The sequence below is a fragment of the Nesoenas mayeri genome, assembly GCF_963082525.1.
Source record: "Nesoenas mayeri genome assembly, chromosome: 15".
NCBI classification, from domain to species: Eukaryota; Metazoa; Chordata; class Aves; order Columbiformes; family Columbidae; genus Nesoenas; species Nesoenas mayeri.
Genome location: NC_137559.1, coordinates 7,542,311 through 7,552,963, shown reverse-complemented (window position 1 = coordinate 7,552,963; position 10,653 = coordinate 7,542,311). Strand labels below are relative to the sequence as shown.

General features: G+C 44.9%; 1 protein-coding gene across 1 annotated transcript in view; it reads left to right on the top strand.

Moving 5' to 3' along the window:
* The first annotated feature begins 2,911 nt into the window (after window positions 1-2,911).
* Window positions 2,912-10,653, top strand: part of POLR3E (RNA polymerase III subunit E) — a 28,629-nt gene continuing 20,887 nt past the window's right edge. The window contains exons 1-5 of the mRNA XM_080353834.1: window positions 2,912-2,997; window positions 7,392-7,472; window positions 8,591-8,641; window positions 9,180-9,257; window positions 10,519-10,634. Of these exons, the coding sequence (XP_080209960.1) occupies window positions 7,437-7,472; window positions 8,591-8,641; window positions 9,180-9,257; window positions 10,519-10,634 (281 nt within the window). The 5' untranslated portion in view covers window positions 2,912-2,997; window positions 7,392-7,436. The remainder of the gene's footprint in view (window positions 2,998-7,391; window positions 7,473-8,590; window positions 8,642-9,179; window positions 9,258-10,518; window positions 10,635-10,653) is intronic.

Sequence of the window (10,653 nt, the reverse complement as noted above, 5' to 3'; positions counted from 1 at the left end):
TCTCTGTAGATCTGGTGTGTAAATGTATGCACAGGTCAGTGAAAAAGTTATTTGCCAACAATGTTTTAATTATACTACTTTTTTTTTAGTGATGTGGACTACCTTCTGCCCTTAGGTGATATTATGTAGCTATACAATAAATAGGACTGTCAATAAATTGAAAATGGAAATTGTTTACAGAATATGCACAACTTCTATTGTATTCTTTTGAAGATGAAACCAATATATTTGACCGACTTGTGAAATGATATTGCTATATGCTGTATTTTTAATCTATTCACAATGAATAAATAAAAATCTATATTTAAAAAAAAAAAAAGTGAAAATAAATCTGAGGCTCAGCCTGACAGAACTTAGCCGGGTTTAGTGTTTCTGGATGTCAGTGGGAATATTGCTTGGGAAAGGACAGCGAGGTGGAAGCCTTTGTATGTCAGACATGCAAATACTGATTGCCTGCATTGCTTGGTCCTCCCATTCACTTTGTCTGGTTTCATTGTGCCTGGTCAATAAAGTTGTTCTTTTTTGTCACTTTTCTCAGTAGCGTTTTAGCCATTCCATGTGGAGGGTTGATTTTGTTTTTTTGTTTATAATTTGCCAAAGATCAGTCCTACTCTTGCAAGCTTCCAGAAATCCTCTGTGGTGTTTTTAGTGTTCCATCCCCCATTTCATTCACTTTCAGCAGTCAGAAATAACTAAGTGGAAAGAAAAACAACTAGATGTGTAGCATGAAAATCTGGGTTTTCCTCAAGAAAACGAAATAGTTGATGTGCTGTTTTATTTGCATCCAATTAGATATGCAGTGTCTGTAACTAAAGCAATAAGATGTAAGGACTGAAATGCTCATTTGCAGGATGGCTACAGAGGCATCCTTATGCCTTCAATCTATGCTTAGTCCTGAGAAAATAATGGAAATACTTGGCCTCTATGATTTGAGGTGGGAGAACGTGGTGGTTTTTTTGTAATGGCTGCAGTATCCAATGATACACTGTCCTCTTCAGTATGATTTATTTCTCTATCTGTTCAAGAATAAAGGTCTGCTACTAGCCCTTTTAAACTGTTAAAAATTGAGCTCTTAGCGTTGCTTTGTTATTGCTTTATTTAGATAGGTATAATTTATTATACCTGCATAGTTTAAACAATATGAAATTGTTCTCTAGCAAAGGCGCTTTGAAATAGCAGAATCTTCTAACAAAAAAGCCCCAGTAGGGCTTCCTCATTCCACTGTAGTGGAACTAAAATGAAAAATGGTGAAATTTGGCACTTGTAAGTCTTGTCTTTAGCTATAGCTGCTGCTACTTTCTTCTCAGTGTTAAAAGGGAGGATTTCACGTGAACCTCAGGTTGGATTCAGGGCCGGTGCTCCTGGTGGGGAGTCAGGCTGTTTTCTGGTTTAAGTTTGGGGCCATCTCTCCTGTGTCTCCCACTGCTGGGGACCTGAACACTTCATGGGGACAGCCATAAACAGTGTGTACAGCTGAACAAAAGAAAGGCCCACATGGAATCAGCAAAAAAGATCCAATGAGAAGCAAGAAAACCCCAAAGTGAAATATTGCTGTTGGGCTGAATCATGGTATGAATGGTCTGTAAAGATATAAAAGTCTGTGGTTTTCTATGCTCGGGCAGACGTCTGCACAGGTACCGAGCTTGGGCCAGCCCTACTGTTCTCCTGGAATATTCTCCCTCTGTTCTCAAAAGACCCCATGTTTTTCTGACAAGGCACTGAAGGGAGGGTGTGAAGCTGCAGCAGCACTGAAGAAGGATCCCATTCCTGATTACGTGTGTGTGCTGTTACTCCTCAGCACTTGTAGGCAGTGAATGAAATTTTTAGCAAGACACGGCAAAGCTGTGGCTTCTTGGCAGAACCACGTCCAGCAGCTCCTGGGGACCAGAGCTGGTACTGCAGGGTGCTGCAGGGACAGGCCGGCTGTGGGACATGCTGCAGGAGATGGGTGAGGGCTCCAACAGGTTTATATTCTCTATCCTGGTTAAATGGACTGCCGTAACTGCAGAGTTAAATCAAGCTGCATTAGGACTTTGTGGCCTTGCCCTAGAGAAGCTGGAATTTTTCTTCAAGCACAACCCTTCACCTCTAATTAAAGGGTGACAATAGCATTAATTCCCCAAGAAAACTTGGCCAGACTTTCAGAAAAAACGTGGTCAGAGACTCCCGAGGGCACTTCCACGGGGCATGAGGCACCTGAAGTGTGCTACTGCCCCTTTTCACACAAGTTCTGACTGCTGCTGCTACCACTGGTGTTACTACAGCCTGCCATGCCTGTCCCTCTGCTGCAAGAAAGAAAAAAAACCCCAAACAGCCATAAAGCTTCCTGGCTTTTCACTTGGCAAACTCAGTGAGTTGCGGCTTTGCAGCAGAAAATTAAAATGCGCAGTTTTTAGATTTGTTTTAGACTTTTCGAAGGGGTGCACAGGCATCCACGTGGCAGCGGGGCGGGGCGGAGCTCGGCCCCAGCCCGCCCCGTCCGCCCCGGCTCCCCGCCCGCATTGCACCGCTGCCCTTGCACCTGCTTGGAGGCGGCGACTGAAATAACCCCCAGCATTTTATTTTTAAGGTGGAAGGGGCGTGTAGTGAGAGTGGTTGCGGGAACTGGGGCTTGGAGGTGGGAAGGGCTGGGGAAAGGAACAGGGTAGAAAACAGGTTGATCTGAAGTAAAAGTGGCGGCGAAAGAACCGTCGCCACGGCGGTAGCGTGGCCGAGCGGTCTAAGGCGCTGGATTAAGGCTCCAGTCTCTTCGGGGGCGTGGGTTCGAATCCCACCGCTGCCAGCAGTACTTTTTCTGCCGCGGGCCGCCGTTGCTGCAGTGCCCCCTGGCGGCCGGCTCGCCCGCCTCCGGGAGAGCATTGTGGGTAGGAGGAGGGCCGCGTCCCCACGTGCCGGCCGGAGTGACGCCAACATGGCCGCTGCCTGAGCGCCGCCCGCCCGCCGCGCACCGCCACCGGGGAGCCGGCGGCCCCGCTGCCCGCGCCGGCCCGCCGCAAGGTACGCGGGGCGGAGCCGGTTTTGCTTCTGCCGGGGCCGCGCGGGCGGTGGGGGCTCTGCGGGTGGTGGAGAGGGGGGAGCGTGGCCTGGGCTGGGGTGAGGTGGGCTTTGCCTGTCCGGTAGGGCGGTGGAGACGAGACTCTCTGAGGACTTGATACCGCAGTGGGTACCGGGGCCGCGCCCTCCGCGCGGGGCCCTGACAGGAACCGGCGCGGGTGGTCGCCGCCGCGGTCGGGTCTTCGAGGGAAGCGGGCAGGGGTCTCCTCGTAGGCCGCGACCCCTCGGTGCCCCTCCCCGGCGAGCCGGGGGTGCCGGCCGGTCCTCCCGGGGCAGGAAAGCGGCGGCACCGGGCCGGGCCCTTCCCGGGGGCTGGCAGCTCTGCGCCGCCCGCCCTGCAAGGGCGCAGCTCACGCGCTAAAAACTGCAGCCGGCTGGCCCTGCCCGGGGCTGGGCTGTGCGGGGCTGCGGCACAGCGGCACAGCCCTGCCCCGCCGGGGCGCCAGGCGCCCGCTGCCCCAGCCCCGGGCACGGTGTGCGCTTGGCTGCGGCCTCGCTGCTCGGGTCCCGCTTCCCAGCGTCCCGCTCTGCTCCGGGCTGCTGTGTCAGGGGAAAGCGGGCTCGCAAGTTGGCAGGACTGACGAAGCCGCTGTCAGCGTTGGGTGCTGAGCCCCTGCGGGTGGGACGCTGCCCGCCTGGAACGTGGAGCTGGGGCTTGGGGCCACGACGTGCCGCGGTGTGGGGCTGGGAGTCACGGCAGCGAGCCGCTTCATCACTGCGCCTGGCAGAACACGCCCGGCACTTTGCTGCGTAAACGTCCCGGTGTTAAAGATTCATGATTAATGCATAATCTCTTAAAAGCTGAAGATGTGCTTCAGTGACATCACCTCCAAAGAGAGGTCCTGGTGCGGAAGGGCTCTCTGTGTTCACTACCAGAAGATGACGGTGCAAAGCTGCTTGCAGTCGAGCAAAGCAAGAGAAAATTAGGCAAATAATTGGGTCAAAATTGTAATTATCATAAATGTTTGGAAGGTGCTTCAGCTTCTTTTGCAGCTTCCATTTTACCATGTGCCATGGGCCACCCCGAGCTGGGGGATTGGTGCTGGGGATGGACTGAGAGCCCCCCTGCACAAAAAAGTCCAGGTGCTGGAGGAAATTATGGTACTGATTCAGAAGGTGGCACTTTTCCCACTTTGCTCATTCATGGCACTGATGTGGCAGGTGTTCCCAGCCTTTTCTTTAATGCATAATTATGTATGAAGAATATTTCAGGTTTCAGTGTTGGCATTTTGGGGATCCGTTATTATTGACAAATTTAGGTTCCAATGAAATGCTGGAGCGTTTCTTGCAGGACTCGCTAAAAGTGTGTCAGAGGACGTGCAGATTTGCAATTTTCCTACTTACAGTTTAATATATTAAAGTCTTTGGTATTAAGAAAAGATAGCTCTAGTACCCAAATGGCCTTCTGAGCTCAAACTCAGAGATAGGATTCAGCTGTTTCATCACTGATTTTTACAGTTCTTTAACCACAATATTTTTCTTCATTGGTTCTAAATTGGTGATGTTATGGGCAGCTAATGAGTGGTTTCATTGGTCCTGGCTTTGGTCACGTTGTGGGAGAAATGAGAAGATATAAATCTCTTGCTCTTGTGCAAGCTGCTCTAAAGTTTAATGATTCATACTAGTAACTTGCATTAATATTGATTTGCATCTCAAAGAAAAGTCCCTTTTAAAAGAAAACAATTCAGCCTAAAGGAAATTTGAAACTGCGCTGACCATGTTTGCTATCTCCTGTGCTTAATTCCATTCTGTAACCCTTGTGATGTCATATGTGCAAATACATATGACAAATGCAGAAATGAACATCACTGTGTGCATATATATAGTGTAGACATAGAATGGTGTCTGCATGCCTTCCATGAAAGCTTCATTCTGATTCACAGGATTCCTTCAGGTTGCATGAGTATTATGAATTGTGCTGGGACATGCTTCCTATTTATAGACTTGTCATCCTGATACTCCAATAAAAGGAACTATAGTCATTCTTTATCCTCAAATGAATAAGAAAAAAATGTGATCTCTGTAATATGACATTTTCCTTGAATACCGACAGCTGGATTCACAAAGAGATTTTGTGTGTAATTGTGTAAGCAGCGTTAGAAGAGGGACCAGAGACCAAATCTTTCAGGCTCCGTTTCTCTCCTTAGCCCAAGGAATCTTAATTTCTCCTCTGGAAAGCAGATCACTTTCTCAAGAGAGAAAGGACAGGTAGCACATAGTTGGTGCTCAGGCTAAGAAGGGAAGGGTGGTTCTCAGTTCTCTCACAGGGGTGAGGACAGAAGGTTTGGACTCAAGTCTCCCACCTTCTGGGTGTTATCACGTGTTCTTGCATATCTGGGGCATCCTCCTGTCATCAGCTCTGTTCTGAATGGGAGCTGCGATCGGTCCATTTGCTGCAGAGCTATCAGGCCGGCTTTCCCTGGGCCTGCAGTGTCAGACCACCCAGGGGATGTGTGTGGGGAAAGCAAGATTGGAATGACAAATCTCATTTCTTTAAAACAACGTTTTCATGCATGTATTTTTTTGGGAGAACTGAGTGCCTGATCACAGAAAATACTCTGATATCAATCTGATATCACATACAGTTGTGCAGTAGCAGCCCCAGCCCGTGGTTAGCTGAACATACTGGCTTTTTGCCTTGAAGGTTTTGCATTTCTAGAACATTATTTCAAATATTAATTTGAAATATTATTGAGTGCAAATATTAATTTGAAATATTATTGAGTGGTAAATTTTCAAACACAGGTGTATGGTGGGAAGAGCCCGAGATATGCTGGTGCATAAAGAAATTGAAAGTTCCAGTTCAGTACTGGGAGGGGCACATTTTTGGTCGTGGAGAACCCGTAAGTGAAAAAATATGAACTCATATTTCTAGGTGGCATGGCAGAAGCAGTGTAAATAAACCAGAGGTGTTGCCTGAGTGGAAATTTGCCTACGTAGTAATGTAACACTCTTATCCAGAATGCCTGTCCAGCCTCTCTGAAAGGTTTCTTCAGCTGTGTGTATATTAATGTTTTGAGGAATCTGCAAGTGTGTTCAAATATACTTTGCTGGTTAAATTGTGTGGTGGCTTGTATATTTAAACAAAAAAATGCCACTGTCTAGGATGCACCATGTACCATGGCCACTGGCTCCTTCTCTCGCAGCCGCTAGCGCCAGCTGATCCTGGATGGGGCTTCTTTCCCTCCCCTGGGGGAGGCCCAGCAAAGAAGCAGCTGGGCTGGGGAGGAGAAGGCAGGGAGGTAGTGTTCCTGAATACAGACCTTATTTCTCTGCCTGACTATCTTTGGTGTTAAAACCTGTGGTGGTCAGTTTGTGAGAGATCTTGTTTTTTATGCCTGTCTTGACCAGCACTGGCTGGTTAATGGTGTCTTAAATGATCTGGATTAATTAACATTGTTGCAATGGCATCCCAGTAATTTGCAAATCCTTTTGTTTGATTTCAGCAGGGAGAAAACTATTGTTGCTTTAGCTGAGGGATCATTTTTTGTTGACTCCAGCACTAGATTGAACACGGTGATTCTTTGTTCTAGAGCACCCAATCCCCAGTTAATATCTTATTTTCTTTGGTGTAGTTATGAAGTAAAATCTGTTGTTCTGATGATTTTGAATGACCCCAAGAAAGACAGAGAAATGTATTTTGGAGCTCTCATGTAGCAATACAGGCTGAAGAGTGATGGGTCAGGAGACAAGGCTGCAACAGGTCAGGCAGATGAAGTCAAGATCAACACATTCAGAGGTGGGAGTATTGACTGGTCCCAAGCACAGGGTTCATACAGGCTTTTTTCTTCTCCCAGCTCTTTAGCTGTGAACTTTCTCAATTTTCTGCTTTCAAGGTATTTTTCTGAGGAGCGAAGCTCGTGAGGCGCATGGCATCGTCCTTAGTGACAGTGACAACTGCAGGGGCAGTTTCAGAGCTCACACGTGCTGACGGACCAGCCAGTGCACTGTAAATGTGCTGACTGGAAAACCGGCTGCTCCCCATGTGTTATAGCTATGCAGTATACAAGATATATAGTTTGTGCAAGTACAAAAGGCCTTTCCCTCTGTAGAGCACTGATTCAGTGCCCTCATTCTCACTTAACTGCCGGCTTTCAGGAAGGTTACAAGAACTTGCCTATTTTTGAGACGTTTGCATGTCTCTTAAATTTGGTGGTGGTTGTTCAAGATTGTGGAGTATTAGGGACCTGATCATGCAAACACATATACTCCTTGGAAAAACAGACTGAACAGATTACCACTGAAAGGAACGGAGTTAACTTGAACAAATACTCTAGGCTACACGTGGTGCATGGCACAGATGTAATGACTCATATGCCATTTCTGTTTTCTTTCAGGTTGTGCCAAGGAATAAGCCAAGAAAAAGCTTTTTGTATCCTAGCATGGCAAATGAAGAAGATGATCCAATTATACAAGAGGTAAAAGTGCCTTGTGGCAGCAGTGATTGTACATGAGGGGGTTTTTTTGTGTTGTTATTCTAGTTCCCAGTGTTCTTACATTGCTGAAACAATATGTGGTCAACATCTGTGGTTGTCTTATAACTGACATCTGGCTCTGTGCAAGGAAATATGTTGTATGGGCCAAGTATATGGCTCATGGTATATTTTGCCAAAATAATGGTGTCCATTCTGCTTAGGTTTTTCACCCTTTGTAGTCTTTCCATGTCAGAAAAGGAATACAGGTGAGAACTTCATTGTACCTCTGTATCTCCGGTGACTCCATCTCATGTCTCTGAGACCTGTAAAAATTGAATGACTTTGAGTTGTTATCTGCTAAATGTGAAGCTAAAATTTTTCATGTCTTCTGCTAAAACAAGCAGTTGTGCTCTGATTCTGGTCTTCTTTAAAGAACTGCTGTGTCGCAAAGAGTAGCCACAGTATCCTGTTTGCTTTGTGTCTGAATTTACACACCAGAAGTACAAGGAAGGGCAAGCTCATAGGAAGGAGGAAAGCCATAAGAAAAGGGGTAGGAACTGTGAGGAATGTATTTAAATGTATACAAAAAGGCAGCTTCTGTATGTGATATTCATAAAACATCTGTGGATTTTCGGTGCTGGTGGCAAAATGGTATTGAATTAGATTTTGGATGTGGGTGTCTCTTGTCTAATTTAGAAAGATTTTATGACAAAATACTCGTAATGAAGTTATTTTCAGTCATACTGCCAAAGAGAGAACTTCCTCCCTTTCTTTAATTGTGGTAGCAGATTCACTTCAGCCCCTCAAAAATTTTTCATCTTTCATTTCAGTTTTGTTTGTCAAGTTTCCTTAGAAAGAAAAAACACAGCTAGAGCCACTGTCTGCTGCATTATCGTAGTGGGGGGTTTGTTTGTTTTTTTAAAAAAGGCTAACTGCAGATTTTCATGTCAAAATCAGCAGAGAGGATACCTTTGACAAGAGACTCACGAATATGTTTTATGTTAGAGTTTGTAATGAAAAGCTAAAATTTCCTGTATTTGAGCTCTAGGGTTTGTAGTTTTGTCTGAGGCTCCATCAATTACAGTTGGTGTCTGATGAAAGTAATTTGTTTTGCTTTCTAGATTGACGTGTTCCTGGCCAGAAGTCTACTGGAGAAGCTGTATCTGTTTCAGGTATTTCAGTTAACTTTTATGCAGTGATAGTTTGTTTGAAGCTAATTCAGAGCAGTAACTTTTCTTACTGCTTCAGCATGCCAAGATCTGGGATATGGGCAAGTCTGTTTGGGTCTCAGTCAGTTCAAACATTTAGTATTAAATCATTGCCAGGAGAGGGTTGGTCATTTATGGCACAGACTTGTCATTAAATCACTGCCTTGAACCACCCTAAGGGAGTGCTTTTAGTAGATGGTGTCTTTTTATCATGGTTTGGACAAATCTTCAGTCTCTAGGCCATCTTCTGTCATCACTGATTTCTGCCGTGAAGAAGGTTGTGTAGTGACAAAGGCTTGGGCGGAAAGCAACAGGCTTATAGGTCATACTCCCAAATCCCCTGATGACTCACAAATCAGTCACGTTATTTCTTTCCTTGATGTCTTGTATCCATCTGGCAAGTGGATCTACATGTATGGGGAGAGGGAAGATTGAGTTCATTTCTGTGAAATTCTTTGATCTTTAAATGAGGAGGATTTTGTAAAATGGATTTGTTTTCCAGTATCCTATTCGTCCAGCATCCATGACATACGATGATGTTACACATTTATCAGCGAAGATAAAACCAAAGCAGCAAAAGGTTGGTCATCATTTGAGTTCAGTCTGTAAGAGTTGTTTAATGTTGGGTAGAATGTACTTAAGAAAAGTGTATTGTGCTATTATGTTGTTAAAACTGTGCAACTACTTGCAGGAGCAGATCTCTGTCCTTGGAGGTATGGGGGAGTCTTTCATTGTGTCTGTAATGTAGAGGTTAGAATAAGAGTAGTTTATAAAGGAGAGGAATCAAAGTCATGATAGAAAAGTCATTCTTTTAATATAAAATAGAGTCACTCAGGGAAACGTAGATACTGGTACTAGTTCAGTCTGTAGGTGCTTGTGCTAATATAGCTTGATTTAAAAGGCCTTTACAGCATTCAGAAAAGCTGAGCTTTGGAAGCGTGCTCTGTCTGTCGGTGTCTGTGCAGCTCTTGATTTCTCTCTTGCCCGGCTGTGAATCATCTACAATCCTTTTGAAATCAGTGAGGATGTACAGGTAGTGAAAAGTGAAGCCCGAGCCAGAATGATTGCACTTGCTTGCAAATGTACCCGAAAACCATGGCTATGATTTTTAAATGCCTTATATAAAAAATGCAGAAATAAATGTTTGTGATATTAGTGTTTTGTTCTGGGAAGTGGTTAGGAGAACACTTGTGTAAACTTTGGAGTTAGGATTCATGTTGTGTTCAGGAAGTCTTCTGTTAAAATTAGCAAATATTTGCATTGTAAGCCCTGTGTAGGCTTGTAAATCTGCTATCTCATCCAGGGACTTGTAACTAGTTCAGTTTACGAGTAATATAAAGGGGAAGAAAAATGAGACAGCAGCTGTGATATGCAAATTTATGAAGGCTTTGGCACACCTGAGGAAGAATATATATACTGTATTGTTACAGTATATAAAGAGATATGTCATGCAAGAAAACACTTATTTTTATCATTAGTCTGAAGTATAAAGTTTGAGGTGGGCAATAGTTCTCCTTGTAAGTAAAAGCTTGGAGCTTGTTTCTCTAATTGGACCAGTGTAAATCAGGAATAACCAGAAAGTCAGTGGTAACTACTGCAGTCTCAAACTTACCAGCAACAAGGCCTTTGCCTCTAGAGAGGATGTAGTTACGTTACACTGCTTGGTACTCAAACTAGAAAGAAATGTACCTTAAGTTTGAGAGATTCTGAATGGATCCTCAGTGTCGGGGAGGCTGGAAGGATATTGCTTGGAAATGTTAGCAAGTGTGGGACTGAATTTTAATTTATATATTTGTGCTTCTATCATGGTAATTCGCTGTCTTTCCTTTCGTATTATTTAGGTTGAACTTGAAATGGCCATTGATACTTTGAATCCTAACTACTGTCGCAGCAAAGGAGAACAGATTGCTCTCAACGTAGATGGCACATGTACAGATGAAACAAGCACCTATTCCTCGTAGGTGTCCTTTTTGCCC